Below are 23,630 nucleotides of genomic sequence, written 5' to 3' on the forward strand. Positions count from 1 at the left end.
CTTAGTTACTTGTTTTTTAATGCTATATAGAAAAATATAATTTTTGCAAAGAAAATGAAAATAATGGCCTGTTAATAATATAAAATTTGGACATAATATAATCTGTATTTATAAATAATATAAATCCTGGAAATAATGGAATTAATGGTTTGTTCGCTCTAAAATACCAATGCTATTTTAATGAAAATTAGTTAGCAAATAAATAAAGATCGCAAATAAAAATGTGGAAAAGAATTAAATACGCTTTTAAAAGCAGATTGATTACTAAAAGGGGGAACTATAAAATTGTTTGAAAAAATCCTATTTTGAACAAATCTCTTCCAACTTTCTCTCATTTATTAAATTCATTACTATTAAAGTTATGCTTTATCCTTTTTTTAAATGTTAGTTTCACATTCAAAATTATTATGTATGAATTAGTTTAGTGTAATATTTGTTATTTTGACTAATTGTTTATTATGCTAATTAAAAAGATTTTATAGTTCATTTCACTGTTTAAATGAAGAAAAGAAATTTTCCAATATTTAGTGATTTTCTTTTTGGTTTAGAAATCAATTCTTTGTTTTTATTTTTGTGTTTAGATTTTTATTTTAAAAGGGAAATAAAAAAAAAGAAATTGTTATCATTGATATTCAAATACTACGAATAATTTTCTGGATTAAAAGGAAAAAAAAGCTTTTCACATTCAATCTAATTATGTTTATTATCTAGTCATATTTTATAACATCAAGATTATTTTTAGATGCATTGATGGCCAATCCTCCACTGTCATTCCTTCTCAAGAAACTGCAGAAGAAAGTGCTTTTATATTGGATTGTCCATTATGTTTCAAACATTTTCCCACCTCAGAGGTCAGTCTTTGCCTTATTTCTTAATCATAATGAAATGTTTTATGTTCTACATTTAAGATAATTTTGTAATGATATGTTGGAATAATGAAAAAAAAATAAAATAACTCTATATGCATGTAGTAAAATATATTGTTCAAGTAAATGAGATATATGATATAAAAAAAAGACATTTTATACTTTTTTTGTTATTTTAACAGCTACTGAAATTTGCAATAGCCATATGCAAAGGGGTGGGAAAATTCTCAATTTCTTAATTGTATACATCTATTATATTTTGCACTCTTGTATATATTTTGGTGACTACAATTCAAACAGAAAAGTAACATTTCACAAGAATTGGGAAATCCTTCTTTGTTTTTATTTATTTGATTTTTAAAAATAATTTTTAAATCCATATGGTTTTACCATTAAAATGTTTTTAAAATGTTTTTTTTTTTTTGTGATTGTTAATAATTAAAGTAACATCATAGGAGTTTATACAAGTGATTTCAAAAATATTTTAATAATTTTCTATTAAAAAATATTTTTTTTTTAATTGAAAAGTATGCAGATAGGTTAAATTTTTTAAAAAATATAAAATAATAACCTTGAATATTTCCTTTTTTTTTTTAGACTGAAATATCTTTTTCTTCAGAAAATAGGACAATAAATTGTACATTTTCTATAGAATAAGTCATAAATTTGCAATTGCTTTGTGCTCCCTCCCTTATCATTCTAGTAAATAAAATTTTAATCATATATGTAGTTTTTAAAATAAAACTTTAACAATCAAGTTCGATGTAATAGTTTTGGAATTAAATAAGATGGAAAAATTCTCAATTTTTCAATAATGGCTATAAAAAAAATACAAAAATCTGTTTCATATGTTATATATATTCTATCTGTTCCCTTTCATTTCTGTTTACTAACATGTGCATACTTTGCTATAAAAAAACTAAAAAACAAAAAAAAAGGCAATATGTAATTTCTATCTTTCATTTATTTATATAATTCATAGTAATATCCTTATTTTACCATGTATTTATATTTGATATATCTGGTTAAGATTAAATGTAATACATTGGCAATTTTTTTTTTATACATTCAATTAATTATTTGTCAAAAACAATAACTGTTTTTCTATGTACAGCTCTGTTTGGTGTAAAATCATTAATAGTCTCAAGGTGTCACTTTAATTTTCAATAGAATATAGTCTTGTTTTTTAGTTGTTTAATATGAAAACTTATTAAAATAATTTTGTTACAGGTTCGATGTACTCATATAAAAAAGTGTGGAAAATCTCGAGGACTGAGTACTCAAAGCATAATTCAAGCTCTTCGACTGCAAGAAAAGCATGTATTAGAGAGAAGAGCATTAGGACTTCCTTTAAATAACAAGTAAGAAATTACTTCAATGACTTTCTGAATTTTAAAATAAACTGAAAAAACAAGTTGCAAATATGTGGAATGATATCATTATTAAATAATGAATCCAAATAAACTGAAAGGAAAGTATTTTTCCTATCTACAGAGATAGTTATTTTATCAAGGAGTTAGATTGATGGTTAGTTATTTACATCATTTTCTCTCTACCTTGTTTATGATTTTGTTAATCGAAATTGTTTTGATATTAAATTGCATTATTATATTTCTATTAAAAGTTATGCAATTATTCTTTTCATAATATAATAGTTATTTTTTTTACACATTAACTAATGTGCTAAGTTAATGCATTTTCGTTATAAGATTTCATAGTTTGAATTTTATGCTTCAGTATTGAGCCATGTAATATAAAACTTCAAAAAAAGAGATGTTTCATTAATTCTTTTTTAAAATTAATGAAGAATATCTTTGCCAAATTCTTTCTTGATGTTAAAAAAAAAAAAAAAAAAAAAAAAAATCATAGAATCACGCGAATGTTATCAAAATTAAATTAGGTATATATAGACCTTTTATTTTATATTTTGACTTAAAAATAAATAAAATTGCTTTTTGTATAGCATTTAATCCTTTAATAGGCTTGTAATATAATTATTTTCAATCATGTTGTTTTTATTGACAATTTCTATGGAATTGGGCTTTCATTTATATAAAATTTCAACTTTACTTTCAGTACTGTAACCATAGTTATGATTTTTTTTTTCTTTTCCCACAGGCCAACAAAACAACCTAAGAAGCCTGCTACAAAAAAATTTCTCCTAAAACCGAAAAGGTAGCATGGATATAAATCAATATTTTTTCTAACTTGTAAAATACATTATTTTAAGTGGAAAAATTTTATTTTTTCATAAAAACTGTCTTGCTTGGAAAGAAGTTTTCCATTGTATTTGAAATTGCCATAAAATATGCCATTGATGTTGCTGAAGCATAAAAATGTGTCTGATAATATTGCAAGAATTTTGTTTATAATTTACAGGTTTTAAAATATTTTTTTAACTTAAATGATTTAAATGAATTGGTTTATTTGGAAATACATATCATTTAAATAGCTGACAAATTATAATTTTCTATATAACCAAAACAATCTTTCATTTCTACAGTGCAATGGAATCTGATATACATCTGGCTAAAGCATTATCATTATCTTTGAAAGAAAATGAGAATAGAACACAAGCAAATTTTGATTCAACTGATTCTGAAGATAGTCAACCAACTGCTATTTTACAAGCTCCATCAGAATTTCAGAATCCTGGCAAATTTGTTCCAAAAAAGAAAACATTGTGAGTGCTTTTTTTATTTATTTTACTCAGTCTATAGAGCTGAAAGAATTTTTCTTCGTCAAATACTTCTTCGAAAATAATTTATTAGCAAAGTTAGTATGCAAATTATGTTAGGAAAATCTATCTATTTTAGAATAAATAAATATTTTTTGTACTAAAATAAATTTTTCTGTTCATACCAAAAATTAATTTTTACTCACTTTAAACCTAATGTAAATATCATTTAAAAATTATTGATAATTATTCCTATAATGGTGAATTTTGATTTAATTATAACTCTATTTTAATTTATACCACATCCATTTTTTGTGGCTAAATCATTCTCTAGAAATATTGATTATGTTTCATTTCAATTCAGTTTCATGCACAATTTGATGTTCGTGATGCTCTCATCAAAGTAATTTTAAGTATAAAATTATGATAAAAAATTAAAGCCACAATCTTTTCATAGCATTATGGCAATTCTATTTTTTGTGTAAGGACATTCCACATGGAATCAAGTCCCACTACAACATAGTAGCATTCAAAAGATTACTGTGGATATCTTTTGTTGCATATTGTCTTTTGTAATATTGGAACTTCTCTTTCTTATTTTGGATATATGAATTGTTCAGATAATAGGAATAATTTTTAATTTTCAATTTTCAACAATGGAAGATAATTAGGAGATTGAATATTTAATGTAATGTTAAAAGTGGTTTGAATTCGGTTGCAACAATGAAAAGTTTTGTTCAAAATTATGCAAAAATAATTTTAAAAATTGTCAAAATTTAAGAAACGGTATTGAATGATAATTAAATTGCATGGTTAAATAGATCATTTTTCTTAAATAATGTAAATGTCATTTTTTGTTGTTGTAAATATCACAAAAAGATAAGTCAAGATTTTATTCAGTGTTTAATTAATTCAAATTGTAATTCACATTTCAAAAATATCTATTTCCATTCTTCACAATTTATTGTACCAAATTCGGTAACTCATCGTAAGACATTTTGATCTGTAATGCCAACAGACATGCTCATTTCCTTTAGTATAATCCAGTTTTGGTTTAGATATTAATTATTAGAGATTTTTTTATTAATTTCAAATAGAAATTAAGTATTGTAACAAAAGTTGTTGAAAAGGGATTTTGTAAATGCAGATAAAGAATAAATCCTTTAAATATAAATATAAATTAAATTAAAACAGCATTTACCTTAAAAATTGTTTGTCAGTTAATTGTGTTATCAATCAATAAAACTGAACTGTAAGTACTGTTAATAGTTATTATTAAATACAGCAAATCTTAATATATTTTAAAGTAATCAGTTACAAAGAATTTTAAGTATTACATCCTAACCTTTGTATCCCTTTGTCAAAGAATAGCTGTATTATTATTTTTTTCTAACTTTTTTTACCTGATAAGCCATTATAAAATAATGTTTTTATCTACTAATTTTTGCATGTAAACAATTTTAAAGTTTAACAAAACAAAGCTAGTTTATTTTTATTTTTTTAAACTCTATTCGCAGTATGTTTGAAACTATGGTTATATGCAATTTTTATTAATTAGGTATATAATTTATTTATTTTGGAAAGGAAACCTACTCCATTGTTATTGTTGAGAAGTGAAGAAGAAAGGCAGAAGATTATTCTTGAGAAAGTGAATTCTATAATAGCATCATCAGTATGTAACATCATTTTCAGTATTTATTTTATATCTTTTCTATGATCAAAAGGGCCAGATGTTCCTCTGATAATGAAAATCCACTAATAAATGAAAAATTTTCCTCTTTTAGTTATTCATTTCATTTAAGCAAATTTGTTTTAAAGAATCTTCCTGTTACATTCAAATATTGGTTATACCATAAATTATTAGTTTTTTTTTTTTTTTTTCATATACTGAAAAACTAGTTTTTGAATTTAATATTATTATTATTTTTTTTTACTTTAAAACTAAATATTAATTAGTTTTTTTTTTTAATTTTAGAATAAATTAAAAAATGATGCTATTGTTGAAGATGTGAAACCTGCCACTTCTGAACAGAAGGTATTGAAATTTTACTTTTAAAATTATGTTTATAAAATGGCATTTGCTTCCTTGTTATATACATAATTTGATATTAAATAAGGAATGTTTTTATTGCACAGTAGTTTCTCGTGATATTCTTTTTAATTAATACCAGGCCATGAAACTTTTCATATTCATATTCATATTTTCTTGTACATCTGAAATGTATTTGTATTAAAAAAAAACATATTAAAACAACCAAAGTTCTTATCCTGAGTCTATCTCTTAATAAACAAGCTTATCTATCCAAATGAAAACAATATGTGTGTGTTAGTGATCAAAAGCTGAGCAATAACAATGTACCCAGTAGCAGACTTTAGTAATATGAGGCCTCTTGCACAAAATTATTTTAAGAACCTCTTCATTTGTGAAAAATTTTATTAATGATAAAAATATAACATAAGTTTATTTAGCAATGATCAATTACATATAGTGCTATGATTTGTGGGAGCATAAAATGAGCTTTAATGTTAATAAACATAATTTGGGTGAAAGTTTGTTACTGTTTTAAAAAATGATGACATTTGTGTTGAAATTTGATGCATTATTTTCATTTTTATGGCAAGGGAATAGATAAGTAATTTCATGTTTTTAATGAAATTATTTTATAATGAACATAAGCGTTTTTACTTTTCGACAAAATGAAACTAGTGAATATCTATAAAAATATCTAGAATTACATCCAATTATTTTTAGTCCTTCAATTTTTTAAGATATAAATATGCAAGTAGGTACTTAATTGCTTTTGTGTTAGTATTACTCTATGTGATTTTTGACATAAAATATTTTGACACAAGAATTATGAAATATGTTCATCATTTATTAAATCTGTTATATCTGCATGAAATTTTTTAATGTAAACAGCATGATTGTTAATTTTTATCATGTTAGCTTTTACTTTTCACTTCTAACGTACATAGAGGTCATCTGCTAGTTATGCTTAATATATGTGTATGAGATAAAAATATTTAATAAATTGCATTAAAAAGAAGCATTTCAATTTTTTTATAATGAATTTAGTTACATTTTTTAGGGTGATATTCATATTCTTTAATCTTAAATTCTGTTATGTTTTGTTTGTTTAATAAATTACAGAATATTTTACTTGGGTGAATTAAAATGTGCCATTCTTTTATTCATATATATATATATATATAATTTTTAGGCTATTTGTTATCTTGAAATTTAAATTGGATATTAACACTTTCTTGTAGAGAACTTTTTTGTGGAATTTGTGTGGTAGAAAGGAAGATAAAAGAATTTACTATGTGGAACAATTACTAGACTGGATTTCTCCATCTGATGTTGAAGTTGGCAGCAAGTTATGTAATTTGTCACAAATAGCAGGGCATCGCATTTTCACACAACTGCCTTGTGATTATACATTTAGTTTTGCAGACAAAAAGGATGTAAGAATAAAAATGCATTTATATTTAATATTTAAATTCAGTAATTTTCATTGCCTAGAGTAATGTTTTCATGTATGGTTTGTTTAATGTATTACAAAAATTTTATTAACCATCCATTAAAGAAATAGTTAAAAATATTTTAAAAAAAGAAAAGGAATTAGGAGATTAAGTAAAGCATTTGGATCATTATCAAATGCTTCATTTAAGTTTGTGTGTCTCGAGAAACAAATGGAAATAAAGAAGCCATTTTTATTGTGAAATCTAAATCATTGTTTTACATTTGATGTTACACATTACTGAAGTAAGCACATGGATCATGATTTGTGTTGTTTTGCTTTTGTGTCTGTACAAATCAAATTAATTTTGAAAGTTGGTGATTTTTTAAAATTATTATAAAACCATTATAATTTAATCAATAAAATTCTAATGAAATTCAACTATATCCTAAATATGCAAAATGTATTATAAATATCAAAAATACCATTTTAATAATAGTAATTTTGTACCTCAGAACCAGATAAACATTAGTCATATTTTTCTATTTTTTCAAAACAGCATAAAAATTTAAAAGAATTTAATCATTATCTTAATATTCTTAAAAAGAATAATTATGTTTTTATATCCTTAAAAATGCTAATAAATAGAGAAAATGAGTTTTGGCAGTATCTCAGCAAAATTATATTTATATTACCTTTTATTTAGTAAGCAGAGTCAGCATGTGATAAATAAATTATTCATTGCATGCAAAATTATATGTAATGAGAATTTACAAAATAATCTGTTTTATAAAACAAGCATCATTATTTTATTTACATATAATTTGTTGATATAGGGTGTTAATAGGTAATTAAATTACTGTATAAAACAGTCATCTGTATCTTATACGAAACTGGAGTTCTGTAAACTTTCACTTATGTTATGATATAGTTATGTGGCCAGATACTGTATTTCAAGTTTTGCTTTATTTATGTATTCTTAAATTATATTGGCTTTATAAAACTCTACTACTCATAAAATAAATTTTTAATTAAATTCTTATTTAAACTTACAAATATTAACATCACTACTAGTTTTTATTATGCACTTTTTAGGATGACGGTGACGTTCAGGAAGATAGCGAAGATTCGTCTCTAATCAAATCTCTTCGCTCTCTGATTGGTAATAATTGGATGAGTGATATTGATATACATACTGCAAGTGGAATTGTCATTCCTGCTCACAAATTATTTTTAGCTTTGAGATGTCCTTTATTGAAAAATGTAAGCTAGTTTTTTAGCTCTATTGTTTTATCGTATTTTATACTTAAAAAAAAAGTACTAAGTTATTAATTATTTCCATAGGCATTTGATGAACCTGTAACTGGTGGAAGGCATGTTCTGCATTGGGAAAATACATCTTTTGATGCTGCTCTGCACTTTTTAAATTTCATTTATACTGGCTCGGCTGAGTGGAAAGAAGATATAATCGATGAACTACATCAGCTGGCAGTAAAGTAAGTTTGTGTGTGTGTATAAATTTTTGTTTTAAAGAGTCAAAATTATTATTGTTCATCATGTTTTGGATTTCAACTCTGTTGTGATATTCCAAATAATGTGGTTTTTTTTCAGTGAATCACTGTTCCCTAACAACATGATAAATATTCTGTTTTTGTATGCATTTGTTTTATAAAAAGGGGTGTTGATGAAAAATATATGCATGTGTAACTTGAATAATCTAAAATAACAATTGTTATTATAAGGTAAATTTTCTTTCTGTATTTATAAGATCTTGCATAAAAAATCAATCAACAATTCATTGTATAGAAATCTAGTTAAAAAAAGTCAGTTAAATAAATGTATTGCTATTTAGAGTTTTGGAAAAGGAAAAAAAACTCGTTGCAGTTATTTGTTACTGTTTGAATTATTTAAAACTAATTTCCTGTTATTTTACTTTTTTTTTTTTTTTTTTTTTTGCATGCTGAAATATTTCTGCACAGATCCACACAAATATCCAATCTTTTCAATAGATCTATTATTTCTGCATAATTATATTGTTTTTAATTATTTTGAATTATTTTTATAGCTTAAACCATATAAATATATAAACTGCTAATTTTTTAAGATTAGAATTATTATAGTGGAAAAATGAATTTAATTTTTGAAACCAAGAAATTTGCACATATTATTATTTGATACATTATACAATGTATTATATTAAAATAAACTAGCTGTATGATCCCTATTAAATAATAAAAATTTATATAGTAGAACACACATTATACAACTGTCTCTTTTATTTTAAAATTTTATTAGAAAATTTATTTAATTAAAATTTGCTGCTTTCCTACTGTGTTGTGAAATACTTATACTGACTTCTTTCTAGGTATGAAGTCCATGATTTGCTCAATATATTAGATAGTAATAAAGAAACTTTGGAAATGTTAATTTGTGAAGATACTAAAGAAAATATTGAAGACTCTGTGATGGATGCAACAATTCCATCAAAAGGTACAAAAGAGTTATTCAAAAAAAAAAAAAAGCTAGTAAAAATTTTTAAAAATATTTTGTAATTATTCTTAGTCTACTAATTTAAGCTGTTTGTCTTAATAATAATAATTAAAAAAAAAACTAAAGCTGCCAAATTATGTTTTCTTTTATGGTTATCCCTTATCTTTATTATTATTTTTTTAATATCAAAGCATTTGTTTTGTTATCATAAAGTTGTTGAAATTGTTCCATGAAAAATATAGACCTTGAATGTGATTATAAAAGATTATTTAATAAATTTTGAAATCCTTTTTAAATTTTATAAAAGAATGAGGCAAATAAAAAATTATGATAGATTAAAGTAAGATTAATATGGATTCAGAGGAGAAATTTTGATTTCTTTTATTACTGTATTATCCATAAATGCAAGATTTTTGAAGAATTTTTCTGCCATGAATTTGATGAAATATTTAATTAAAGATGTATTTATGGCATATCTGATAAATCATCTTCATTTAATTTATGTATAATATACATATCAACTACATTTCATCTGTTTAAATCCCCAAAACATTATAAGTACTTAAAGAAACTGCAACAAAAAAATATTATAAAGCAGATCTCTTCTTTAAAGCAATACATTTTTTTTAAATTTTGAATCCAGCTTGCATACTAAAATGATTTTTTCCTTACAGAAAAAAAATAAAAAAAAATTGAAATATCTTATTTATTAAATATAATGTTTATGCAATGCATTCTAATTCTGTTGAAGAAATTTATATTTCAGAGATATATGTAGGTTTTTTTAAAAAAATATTTCTTTTGGAAATAATTGGAAAGGTTATTTTAAAATTGAAAATTTTTCATATAACTAAGCATTTTTGTAAATGTTTATTTTAGGAGATATTGTTCCATCAGCTGAACATAAACATGACTTGAATGAAAATTATAGAATTGCTAATGAAAGTGCTAAAATAGAATGTCAAAATGCAAATAATGGATATTTTAATGATAAGGATGCATCAAATGGAACTGTATGTACAAATTCTAAAAACCTGAAAAATGTAGTTCTAGATCAAGATGAAGTAGTTTGTATACAGCATACTGAAATTGCAAAGGATATGATGGATTTAGAAAGTATTTCAGCAGAAAGAAACCATAATGGTGAAGATATTTTTATCTTAAATAAACATAGTGCTTCTTGTGTTGATAAAAATGATTCAATATATAATTTAAATTTGGAAAATTGTGATGCAGATAGTAATTCCTCTGATGATTCTTGTAAAATTCTGAAAGCTAACATATCTTCAGAATCTAAAACATCATTTGATGCATATCAGGAAGAAGTTATTAATATTGTGCGTTCAAAAGTGCCTCATGCATCAGAAGAATCAGCATATAGCACATCTTTATATACCACTTCTTCAAAAACCTCTGTAGAAAATGTTAATCCATCCTTTGAAAAGTCTATCAATTCCAGTAATATGCTTTCTCCTAAAATATCACCATATACATTTCATAAAAACATCTTAAATGAATGTATTTTTTCTGAAATATACCCTTTCAGTGTAGTAAGAAATGCAATTTCACCAAGTTCAGTTTCTCCATTTTCTAAAACTGAATTCAAGGTAGGATCTACAGAAAAAAAATCTGATTCCTTGTCATATTTCAAAATTGAAAAAGTTAATGAAGCTGTTATTACATTAGAAGATGAATGCAATGAACCTGGAAAAGAAACAAATCATAGCTCTTTCTTGAGTAAAAGTTTATCTACGAACAATTCTGAAAATAGGATATTTTCTCCACGAAAAATTTCACCATGGAAATCTTCAAATTTGAAATCCCCTTCATTTAATGATTTGGATGTTATGCGAAGTCAAAATATTTCTGTTGAAAACAGAAGTAGTTGTGAACAAAGAGAGTTGCATGTTCAACATTCTCTTTTAAAGAGTTGTACTTTCTCTCCTGATTTTTCTATATTTTCCAATAATAAAGAAAGCCCTTTGAAATATTCTCCATCATCTCCTATAGCTAGACCAGAAATAAGTAATTATAATAAAGATAAGAGTTTCAAAAGGAACCTTGAACAGAGTTTATACGATGATGTATACCCAATGAATTCTCTTTCATCACCAGAAATACTTATATGTGATTCTGACAATGAATTTGAGCCAATAATTGAAAAGAGTTCTTTAAATAAAACTGAATATGTTCTTGAAAAAAGTCACACTTCTAATAATGAAATGGAAGCAGTATTATATAATGAGAATTATGAAACATCAGATTCAGTTTTTGCTTCAAATGGTAAGAAAAACAGTTTTTCATCCATCAATGAAAAATTATTAATGCCAGAAATCATTTGTTGTAATTCTGACTCTGATAATGATGTAGATGTCACTTTAAAACTTCATTCAACTCATGAGAGGAATAATATCAATTTTGACAAAAATAGAGATTTAAATGAATCTAAATTCAATGAATGCAATAGATTTTCAGATAAAGATGAAAATACTTCTGATGGTACTAATACAAATAATCCTGTATTAGATGTAATTGATTGCTGTTCTAATTCTAATGAAAATATAGATGTAATAGAACAACTACAATTTTCAAGACAAACAGTATGTAAAACAAAAGAAACTACTTCTGATGATGATGATGAATGCTTTAAATTCATTCCATTATCTGAACGTATTGAAGCAGCAAAGTCGAAAATCAACTCATGTGTAAGTTTCTTTTTCATACATTTTGATATATAATGCATGTTTACTTGTAAATATAGAATGAATACTAAATACATATTATGTTTTTTTATTCATTTTATATACAACAAATATTTTCTGAAAATACATTTTGGAAATCTAATATCAGAAAAATATAAATTTCTTTAAAAAAACCTAATATTCAAACAGATTACTATTTAAATCTTAAATACACCTTTCAATAGGAAATAAAGAAGAAAGTTTATGTTGGAGTAATTAAACAGCATTTAAAAAAAAAAATCTTACAATTTAATTAAGCTTCTGAATTTTCACATTCGATCATATCTAATACTCTTTAATCGTGAACTTTTTCCTTTGTGATATTTTTAAATTATTCATTTAAATTAAACATTTTTATGTAAATGAATTTGTCATTTAAAAGGAATTATATCAGCTTGTGAAATCAATAAATATGTTTTGATATTTTTTATAAATATGTTTTTTTTTCTTCTAATTCAAATATTATTATTGGAATTGTAACAATGTGAGACTTCTTTAGTAATAAGCAAATCCCCATTTGCATCACAAAATACTGTAAATTAATTTATAAGAATTATGGTTTATATATATTTTATTTAAATTGTTTTAACTGCAGTTCGCTAATAATGGTAAAATTTGCAATTAGTTTTGATTAAATTTTTATCGAAATAAATTTGCTTAGTTTAAAAAATTAGATATCAGACATTTTAATTATTAAGTTTCTCAAAATTAGTAATACTTTAGAAGCATTATCAAATGGTAGATTATAATAGAAATTTTTAGATAGATAAGATATCTAAAATTTTAAATTTCTTTTTTTTTCGCCCTTCCAATTTAGAAAACTGTGGAAGACCTAGCACCATCATCACCTGAAAGTCCATGGATTTTCCAAACAGATAAACTTTGTGGTGTCAGACCTCTAGAAAAGGATCCAAATGTAGTAAAAAGCTCTGCACATGCTTCACAGCAGATATGTGATACAACACCAAACCGTCTGCCAAAAAGAAGCAAAAGCAAAAGTTTAACAGCTGGAAATCAAACTGAAAAAAGTAAACTACTTTTTTTTTTTCTATTGCAATAAATTAAGTTTACTAATTTTTCTTAAATCATTAAGATTATTGACTTTTTCTTTCCATTTTTGAAAAGGTTAAAAATATGATTTCAAAAATAAATTAGCTTATTTAAATTAAATTTAATAATTTTTATAATTAAAAATATTTTTTTTTTTCTGTAGGAGTTAAAAAATGTAGATTCAATTTTTTCAGGAAAGTAAAATAAGTAACATTTATTAGTTGCTTTCAGCCTTTCATGTTATAAATTTAGTATTTTCTGTGTTGAGATCAGTAATTTTGAATCAAAATTCTTTATTATTCTTATGTGTGTTTTCAAATAACTGTCTATTATTATTTGTGTAACAGAATTTTTTGTTCACATAAAGCTCAAAATATGTGAAAGAAAATTGTTGATTCTAGTAATGTTTAAGAAGAGTGGAATAAGCATTTATTTAATTATAATATTGCACCTAGATATATGATTTCCAATTAGAAAGTTTCATTAAATTAGGGATGCAACTGTATAAAAATATTTTTTTTTCTCTGAAGTTCAGTAATTACAAAATAAAAATAAAAAATCTTACATGGTCATCATAACATAAAAGTTCCACTAGTAAAATATTTGTCTTGCACTCATCTATAAACACTCATATTTCCCATCTGCAATATTCATAAATATGTAATTTTAATTAAAAGTTTATCTCATTATTTTCTGATTGCATTCTTTTAATAACTTGTTGTAATATTTTTATTATCTTTGAGTCGCACAATGAAAAATCCTATTAAGCACTATAATAGGTATGTATAAGTATAAGTCTACCTTTTCATGTCTCAATAAAAATTGCAGAAAGGGGATATGGTAAAAGAACAGCATACAAATAATATTTTATACACGATGGAGACCTTTAAAAATTTATTTTTATCTTTGTATTGTGGCTGCTAATATTCATACTAATTGTTACTACCTAAAACTTTATACAATTTAACAAGATTATATTTGGATAGAAATTTGATTTATTCTTCTATTTCCAACTTGTAAAATCTCCTAAATTTAACCTAATCACCCACATTTTCTCCTAAATTATGTTATATCATTTTGTTGAAAATGATAAAGCAATAATATGCATACCAGTTAACAGGTAATTCCAACAATGAATCAATGCTTTTTGTTTCAAAAATGATTTTTCTGGCAAATTAGCAATGTTTAGTTGATATTTGTTCGAATGCTTAAATAGTTTGAAAATACACTAACATTGCTTTGCCATTTTCATTATATTTTCTCTTATGATACTGAAAAAAATTTGGTTTAAAAGTTATAAAGAAAAATGATTGAAATAAACTGCAGATGAACATTTAAAAGCATGTAACAATTAATTCACCCATTTCAACTTTTCAGGTAATTCTGCAGTGGTAATAAATGGTTTGCAACCGAAATTCAAAATCTCTGATTCCCCAGTTACACCATTACCAGATTATAAAAGTATGATGACACCAGATTTGAAGCAAGCCTTGAAAAGAGTTGGTGTGAAACCTTTACCAAGACAAAAAGCTGTTGCAGTTCTTTCTCATATATACAATGAAACTCATCCATGTAAGAGCTTTTAATTTTCCATTTAGTTGCATCTTGAAATTTTAACCAAATTTTAATAATAAATAATTTTGAATGTTATATTTATTTGGTTTGTTTTTTATTTAAGTAATTATTAAATAATAATTATGTTTGATTTCTAAGAACTGTATTGCTTTAATTTTAAATAAATAATTTTAAAATAAATTAATAAAAACAGGTATATTTTCACAAAGTTACTAAAGTAAAAAATTTTCTTGAATAAATCATTAATATATCGATTAAATTTAAAATGTGTGGAAATATGAAACCAAGTTGATACATTATTAAAATAGAAAGCTCATAATGTGCCAAGAATGCTTAAATCCACCAATGTATATGCTTTTTCATTAATTAATTCAATTAACTTATTTAAAATTATTTTATTTTAGAATAAAGGTAAATTCATCATGCATTTTTTTAGTATTCATTATTCTTTTAGTGTACCATTTAGTATATTTTTTAAGTGACACTTAATACAGGTTTCATATAATTTCTATATTGATTTATCTTCTTATTTTTATATTGAACTATTTTTATGTCATTTACTGCATTGATTTCAATTTATTATTGATTAGCATTTGAGACAATTTCAAAAAAAAAAAAAAAAAATTTAAGTGCAACTGATGTTTAATTTTTGCTGTTTCTTGTATAGACCCCATTTTACAAAAGCAATGCTGGATTTAGAATTAAATACCTTAAAATTTCAAATTATCCTAAAATCACTGAAATATCAGTGAAAGTAAAACCAATGTTAAGCAGTATTATTATTAATGACAATTATTTTTTTAAACAAATAATAATACTTATAACCTGAATTTTCAAAGGATTGAATTTGATTTCAATACATTTTATGAGTTCTTTTTATCTGATCAAAAGTAGATATATTTGAAAAGTAATAATTTGAATAGAATTAGCATTATTCTCTTCTATCATCATCGAAGTGTTGATAATTTCATTAATTATCACACAAAATTATTTTATTGATGCTAAATGTAAATAATATAACTCTATATTGCACAAAGTTTAAACTGAATCATTATATTCCTAAATGTCTTTAACCTATTAAATTAAATTATTGATATATGCTTATTAAATGTATTTGTTTATCTCTCATGCAGATCTATATTAGCATTCTAAAATTAAAGTTTCAGTTCTTAAATTTTTTATGTATATGCATTTCATACTGTAATTTTTTTTCTGAAAATTTATAATTCTCTATTAACTGCTTTCATAGTTTTAAATTCCAGGAAATATTAATTTAATAATAAAGTACTGTTTGTTTTTATAAGACAAGCAGGTATAAATGAGATTTGAAACACTAGCACTATAGATAAAGCTACAGGAAGAATTTAAGTATTTAAAAAAATATATTACCTACATTGATTATTAAATTTTAAAGCTGTCTCTTCATTTGATATTTCAAAATATAATTAAATCATTAAAACTTTACATATACAAAAAAAAATTTAACTATACCAAAATTATTCACATTTCCCAACCATCTGGTTTAGTATTAAAATGTCAACTGCATGATATCCTCCATTTTTTCCTCTGTTCTTATCATGCTTTAGTCATTTTTGGGCTTATAAACATTAATTAAAGCTATGTATTAACAACAAATTTATTAATTAGTTGTGATATTATAAACATTTGATTAAAAAAAGAAACATAATACCCTAATCAAATTATTTATTTATTAATTTATTTATTTAGGGAATGATGATCAATCTGGTGAAAGTTTAGATTCTCAAACTCAGACCTCACAAAAAAGTACAAGCCATAAAAAAAATTTATCTCTGCCTAAAAAACGGAAACAAACGAATGAAAAATCTGATCAACCATCTAAGAAAACTGTGAAGTCACAATCAAAGAAAATTACTCAAGTGAATGAAGCAACAGCAAAAACAAGCTCTGAATCGAACAAACCTTCCAATACCAAACAATCTTCAAGTCCAGCACAAACTTATTCATCAGAAACCAAAACATCATCACCAGATATTACCAGCAGCCCAGATGGATCAAATAATTCTAGGTAAAGTGATAATTAAATCGTTATTACTTTTTGAATTCTTGAGATTTTGCTTATGCTGTAGATAAAAGATTTCTATATGAAAGAACTGTATAAAATATTAAACATATCTTCCATAAGTTAAACAAAAAAGACATGTTAAAAATTTATATTACATTTCACAGCTGTGCAATTGCTTTCTATTAACAAATCAACTCACTGTGGCTCTAAGTTGACATGTTGATGATCAGCTACCCCAAACTGTAATACAATTATGTAGCTCAGTTACAAAATTGCCATTACTAGTTCAGGCACTAATCCTTCCTATAGAATCCTATTCTTATTGGTCTATCATTAGGATAAGACCAATATAATCATACCACCATTGCTATATCTTTTTGGAAAATGAGAACTGCTTATTCACTCAATGCCTTCTCATCCATCATATTCATAGTGATCCCTTCTACTCCAACCCAGTGGCATATTTCTTAACATATTATGTGCAACTGTCATATGAGTAATATTTCCCATTGTTCCCGTGTTTTTTTTTAAATTTATATTTATTTGATATCAAATCTATTATGTGGTTTTGATTTGGTTCTTTTAGCAATTTTTTGATTATTTTGATGCTGCTCACATGAGTAATTGGCACTTACATGTTTTATTATTTTACTTCTGCAAAAACTTCACTTAAAAGATGATTCCCTATAAGTTACACTATCAGACATTCATATACAATACATTATAGTGTTAATCAGTACTATACGACATGACAATTTAAATTCTCATCACACATTTGTATGATATGGACCTCCAGGAAATGTCATTGTCACACACGTCTGTGATATGATATGCAATATGTTGATATACAGGGAGACCAAGAATTAATGTTTATGACAAAGAAAAAATTAAAATAGTAAGCAATAGTGCTGTAGAGTGTAAGAATCATAATCCATTCATAGTAGTAGAGAAGGAAACATGACTTGCTCACAGTTGGATATAAAATGAAAAAAAAAATTAGGACATATGTATTGTATATAAGTAAAATAAAACTATTCAAATAAGAAAAAATTATATTGCTATGAACAATATATTTGAGTTTTATTATATAGCACGTTAAAAGGAAGGACTGCCACGATTTTTTAAAATACTTCTGTGTGATTACCATAGCAAAGTAAATTAGTTTGATAACATCAACCTGATCTGCAGGTATCTGCATTGGATTTTTTTTTTTTCCCCTTCTTATTTTGGATGCATGAAAGATCTCCAAGAGAAAAAAAATATCTAATGTTTGAAGGCTGGGGAATGTGAAAGCAAAATCATAGATTCCATATATCTTAAACAGTGTTAATATGTTGTATTTAGAATGTGTTTGATAATGATCATGCATTATTATTGAGCTGAGAATCCTGCATCAGAGAGGATACCACAAGCTTTTAATGAGGTAAATTTTGTATTAGTGAATCACTAAGGGTACTATTTGTTATTATATGGTCTCTTTCTTTCTCTTTAATGAAATATTGATTTTACAAAAGTTGTTTTCTTTTTCTGACTGTTATGTGTTTCTTCTGTATCGTTTTTAGTGCATGGATTTTTGTTACTGCAAGAGATTGCAAGCTATCAATAGAAATATTATAATATCTGATTAATTTCACTAAATTTTTTCTTAGAGATGTAGTATTATAAATCTGTTCATAATAAATGATTTTATTATGCATTTTTTTTTAAATCCAAACTCTTCTTACAAGTTTCATTTTATTTTCGAGTTGAAATAGAAATTTCAATCATTTGAAGGATCTTATTGTTATACATCCAATTTTGCTTTCAATTTATTGATTCAATTCCGTTTTCAAAATCGTATTGAAGCTAAAATTTTATTCTACAGTTTTATATTGATGATATTTGTCTTGTATGGAAACAAATCAATACACTATATCTGAAATTTGTGTTTATGAAATTATATATATATTTAAAATCTCCTACATCTAAGTTGAAAAAAAGATTATATTCATAAGTTTAAATAGTTCTATGGTTATGTTCCAAACACCCTAAACACCATCTTGATATATTAAAATTTTAGAATATGTATCTTGTTCAACTGCCATAAAAAGTTATTATGTTTAAAGCATAATGAGGTATGATTAGACAGAAAAAGCTATCTTTTGAAATATTAAACAAATTATTCAACAGTGATCTTGGGCTGTACTTTTCATTTCATTGTTTATATATTTGCATAAGAAATCGCCAATGTGAAAAATTATTTCTTGAACTGACAAACAGAATTAAGTTACTGTGAATAATCAACTTTTACTTATTTATTATTTGGGAGGAAAAGAACATTTTGTGTACTTCCTTATTATCTGTAATTTTCAATAAAAGTTGCTATATTTAAGCATGTCATTCATGAGATATAATAACAATTAGTTTTAATTGCATTTAAAATATGTCTTTAATAAATTAAGATAAATACTATAAGGTAATAATTTAAGAAATATCAAAATGTATTAATAATTATTTGAGAAAATTGATTATAATGTTTTTGTATATATAATGTTTACTATGGTTTTTTCCCCCCTTCTTAATTTCTCCATAATTGGAAAACAGGAATATTTATTTATATTAATCAAAAAATTAATTGAACAATTAAAAGGATAGCTTACTTTTCAGGAAAGTAAATTTCAATATACTATTTTCAATCCAAGAAATTCAACAATTGTATTTTAATAGCATTGTTTCATTATAAAACATGAATTATTTCAACTTGCTGTACTGAAATACTAAAATAAAACACATCAGTGGATATTTAATTGTATTCTAATTTTAAATTTCATTACATTGATAGGGAAAACTACTACAATTTATCATCAGATTTCAGTGACAGCAGTCAACCAGATTCAAAAGAAAATGTAAGAAATGTTACACAATATATCATGTCTAATGATGACCTTTATAAGAAAATTTTAACCTATTCAGTAAGTTATATTTTCGTTCATTTAAAAAATATTTACTTTTATTTGTTATTCCATGTATGTAAAATTTAAAGATTTGAATATTTTTTTTCTTCTAAATAGCCCTTAAATTTAATGGAATTTCAGCATGAGTTGAAGGAGAATGGAATATCTGTAAGTGTTCAAAAACTGATGGACTACTTTGATGAGCAGGTAGGTAAATTTTTAATTACATTTAAAAAGTATACTTCATTTTATTTTCCATTTATTTGGAAAATTTTAACTATATGTAATTTTTGATAAAATATATCCATATTATTTATTCATCATAAAATATTGCTTAAACTTTCCCAAAGTGTATTTTTTATATATTATTTACATGAAATATAAATTTAAAATTATAAAAAAATAACATAAAAAAATTTTGATAGGAGTTCGAAAAAAATTGAATAAAAAAATCAGATTGTGAATTTTTTCAATAGAGTTCTGCAATAGCAATTGTATTTAAGTGGACTAACCAATGGTGGTAATACGTGCTACAGTAGTATAATAAGCAGTGGAGAGGGAAGAGTTCATAGTTGTACAGTACACCCAGAAAACTAAACATTAATATCTTCAGTTCATTTTTTAAAGTCAAATATGACCAGGGGATAAACAATTATATTTTGCACTGTATATTGCCTAGCTTATATTGATCTATATTAATGGCTTTTTTGCAGTGATGAATAAATTTAAAAAATTACCTATTCTGTAAAGGTACTTTTAAATATATTTTTTGGTCATGTTTTCAGTCAGTTTCAAAATTATATTATTTTCCATGAAGCAATTTTCTAATAGCCAGTATTTGAAAAAAAAAAAAAAATGAAATCTTCTATTACAAATTTCATGTTATCATGTGAGAACATTATTATTTTTTAAATCATAGTTTGTCTTGGTTTATTTAAATCATTAACTGGTTTGAAACAATCATATAATTATCAGATTATGCATGCACCAATATTCAGAAAAAAAAATTTTTTTTTCATCACAAAAACCGGCCAAGCTCCAAAAATTTTTCCTTCCTTTTTTTTTTTTTTTTTTGCAAAATTCGGTTTAAGCTAGTTTGGAATTATCACGTGTAACAATTTTTTTTTTTTTTTTTTTTTTTTTTTTTTGTCCATCTTAAAAACTTTTGAGCTACAAAACTTTTTTTGCCAGCTAAAAAAATTGAAAATTAAAATTAAAAAAAATTATTATTATTATATACCTATTGTTATGGATACTTCCGAGGTTCTTTTCCGATTTGTTGGTCGATGAAGAAACACAATCAGCAGGCCTCAGAAGAAAACGACGTTTATTGAAAATACGAAGATGGCAAATATATAGCTGAAACGAACACAGGCAGCACGCTACAACAAACAGTAGCCCACAACTAGTAATTGGTAATAATAAGAACCACAGCACACAAAGCGGCCAGGCAGAATTCAGCAGGAGGAGGGAATCTTCGTAGCTTCACTCTACGGTCTCTCCAAATGCCTGTAATTCTCCATTGTTGTTTCTCTTTAGCTGTATCCAACTGCTGACAATTAATTCAACTAATTCATTACTACACGACTGGCTACTCCTACAATAAACACAGAACTCGGTACACAGCTAAATTCACAAACGCATGATCTTCGCAGGACTGATCCAACTATTCCGCCATCTTTTAACACGACTGACATCGGCTTGAAACTGCCAGCCTTCAGAGGCGGGCAGAGAAGGTTCTGGAACAATCAGGCAGATCTCGCTTCCCTTTGGCTCAATCGCTAAAATTCTGGAAGATTCCAGTATTATCTATTTTGTCGCCAAGCTCTGTGATCACTGACGCGGCATTTGATCAGCATCCAATAGAGCTCACGTAAAACGGTATTTCTTACGATGAAATTATTCGTGCTGGGAAGCAACATTACAGATTCGTAACAATATATACATCTTTCGGTACCTCCCCTCGCTATTCTTCTTTGTGCTTCTACAGGCAATAACTTCTTACTCTCTTTATTTGTCAGAAAGGAGAATCGCGTACATGATGTACATCCGCACCAAGTTGTAACTATTTGTTTCGATAAATCACTAAATGCCACATTATCATTTTCTAATAAAATGTAAATTTTTTGCCCGTACATTTTATGCCTTCAAAAACTTCAAACCAAAACATCTTCTCACATGATATAAAAAAAAAAAAATCCTTAATTCATTGCTTAATACAATTTTCTTTTTTTATATGATAAATTCTTTTTTTTTTCTCCCTCCATTAGTGCATTACATTTACATGTCCAAGAAGTGAAGTATATAAAAGAAAACAACAAGCTCGCACACAACGATTTAGAAAACGCATGATTGCAAAAATGTCTCAACAGAAAAGTTAAAAATGCATTCAAGTATCTTTTGTATATCTACTTATATGTACATATGATCAGAAATTTTACCCGATTTATATTTATTAAAATATATTTTTATACATCTTGCTTTAATAAATTTTTCATTGTTAAACAGAAATACAAATAAAAAATTATGTTACATCAAGTATAGTGTGTATAAGGCAATTTAAATTAAAAGTGCTTTGCATCTTGTTTTAAATTTCCCACATTCTTAAAAGGCAAAATCTGGCAACCATTTCAGAGTTTAAAAAAATTTAGATATGGTAATGTTACTGTACTGCAAGTTGATAGGTTCACAATAATTGCAATATTGCTATTGGATGTAAGCTGAACATATTTGTATTACATCATATAGAACCATCTCGCAAAAGTTTGAGGCATCACTGCAAGTACCACAAAAATTTAAGAGATGATGCTATCTGACTGTCAGCATGAGAGCAGATAGGAAAAGGCTTTAACTTGCTGGTTATAAAAAAATGTTTGCGAGTGTGTGTAAAATCGCATTTCTCTAGGAAAGACACTTTTATATACATAAACTTAAAAAGCAAAACCTTATCTAAATATAAAATTTGATCCAAATCGTTAGGGCCATTTCCGAGATACACAAAATAAATTTATATTTATACAAGAATTGCTTGTTTAAAGATAAGCAAAGCATGACTTTGTCCAGGCACTTTTAATTAGATAGTGTATATTACAATTTTTGAAGTAAATCTTGTTCTGAAGCCCCGCCCCCTCTTGTTTCACATTTACGAAACAATATAACAAAATAATCATACACAGATCACTTCAGAAAATATTAATTTTTTCCCCCTCTCATTCAACATAAGTTTGTATCATCTCATTTATTCACTATGCTTTAGATTAAAAGCATATCTATTTCCTTTTAGCAGGAGGGAAAAAAAGAAAGAATTACAGTATTGCTTAAAATAAAATGCAATTAATTAAAAAAAAAAATCTTTATTTTAAGTGCAAAAAGTCAATACTGAAATTTCTGTATCTAAATAAATAAAAGTAAATGATACCATTTTTTATGAAATATATTATAAAGAATTTATTTTCAATCTTACATATATTTTTGCATATATATATTATTAGCATTTGGCATTTTTTTTTCCATAGTTTATCCAAATAATGCAATATTGTTGGGATTTCTAACTGTTAAATTTAATTCATTAAAACTGCAGTTCCAATTTCTGATACACAGCTTTGAAAAAATGTACAAACTTAAAAGAGAGAAAAAAAATTTAGCTTTAATGATTAAATGTCATTTGCTATATACAATAAATACACAAAATTTTTCACAATTTTTTTTTTTTTTTATGAATATCACCCACAGTATTAAATTTAAATGAAAAAACAAAATAAATGTTTAACTGATAATAATTACAACCAAGATC

The 23,630-nt window shown here is 25.0% G+C and overlaps 1 protein-coding gene across 1 annotated transcript in view; it reads left to right on the forward strand.

The window, feature by feature from the left end:
- The window catches only part of LOC129968636 (uncharacterized), a 28,369-nt gene extending 5,876 nt beyond the window's left edge, over positions 1-22,493 (forward strand). The window contains exons 4-20 of the mRNA XM_056082732.1: positions 743-851; positions 2,097-2,227; positions 2,985-3,041; positions 3,370-3,549; positions 5,128-5,215; positions 5,519-5,578; positions 6,814-7,008; positions 8,100-8,267; positions 8,349-8,500; positions 9,370-9,494; positions 10,374-12,199; positions 13,053-13,263; positions 14,663-14,857; positions 16,589-16,907; positions 19,726-19,855; positions 19,955-20,044; positions 22,108-22,493. Coding sequence (XP_055938707.1) covers positions 743-851; positions 2,097-2,227; positions 2,985-3,041; positions 3,370-3,549; positions 5,128-5,215; positions 5,519-5,578; positions 6,814-7,008; positions 8,100-8,267; positions 8,349-8,500; positions 9,370-9,494; positions 10,374-12,199; positions 13,053-13,263; positions 14,663-14,857; positions 16,589-16,907; positions 19,726-19,855; positions 19,955-20,044; positions 22,108-22,218 — 4,147 coding nt within the window. The 3' untranslated portion in view covers positions 22,219-22,493. The remainder of the gene's footprint in view (positions 1-742; positions 852-2,096; positions 2,228-2,984; positions 3,042-3,369; positions 3,550-5,127; positions 5,216-5,518; positions 5,579-6,813; positions 7,009-8,099; positions 8,268-8,348; positions 8,501-9,369; positions 9,495-10,373; positions 12,200-13,052; positions 13,264-14,662; positions 14,858-16,588; positions 16,908-19,725; positions 19,856-19,954; positions 20,045-22,107) is intronic.
- The last annotated feature ends 1,137 nt before the right edge of the window (positions 22,494-23,630 follow it).

The sequence above is a fragment of the Argiope bruennichi genome, chromosome 5, assembly GCF_947563725.1.
Source record: "Argiope bruennichi chromosome 5, qqArgBrue1.1, whole genome shotgun sequence".
Classification (NCBI taxonomy): domain Eukaryota; kingdom Metazoa; phylum Arthropoda; class Arachnida; order Araneae; family Araneidae; genus Argiope; species Argiope bruennichi.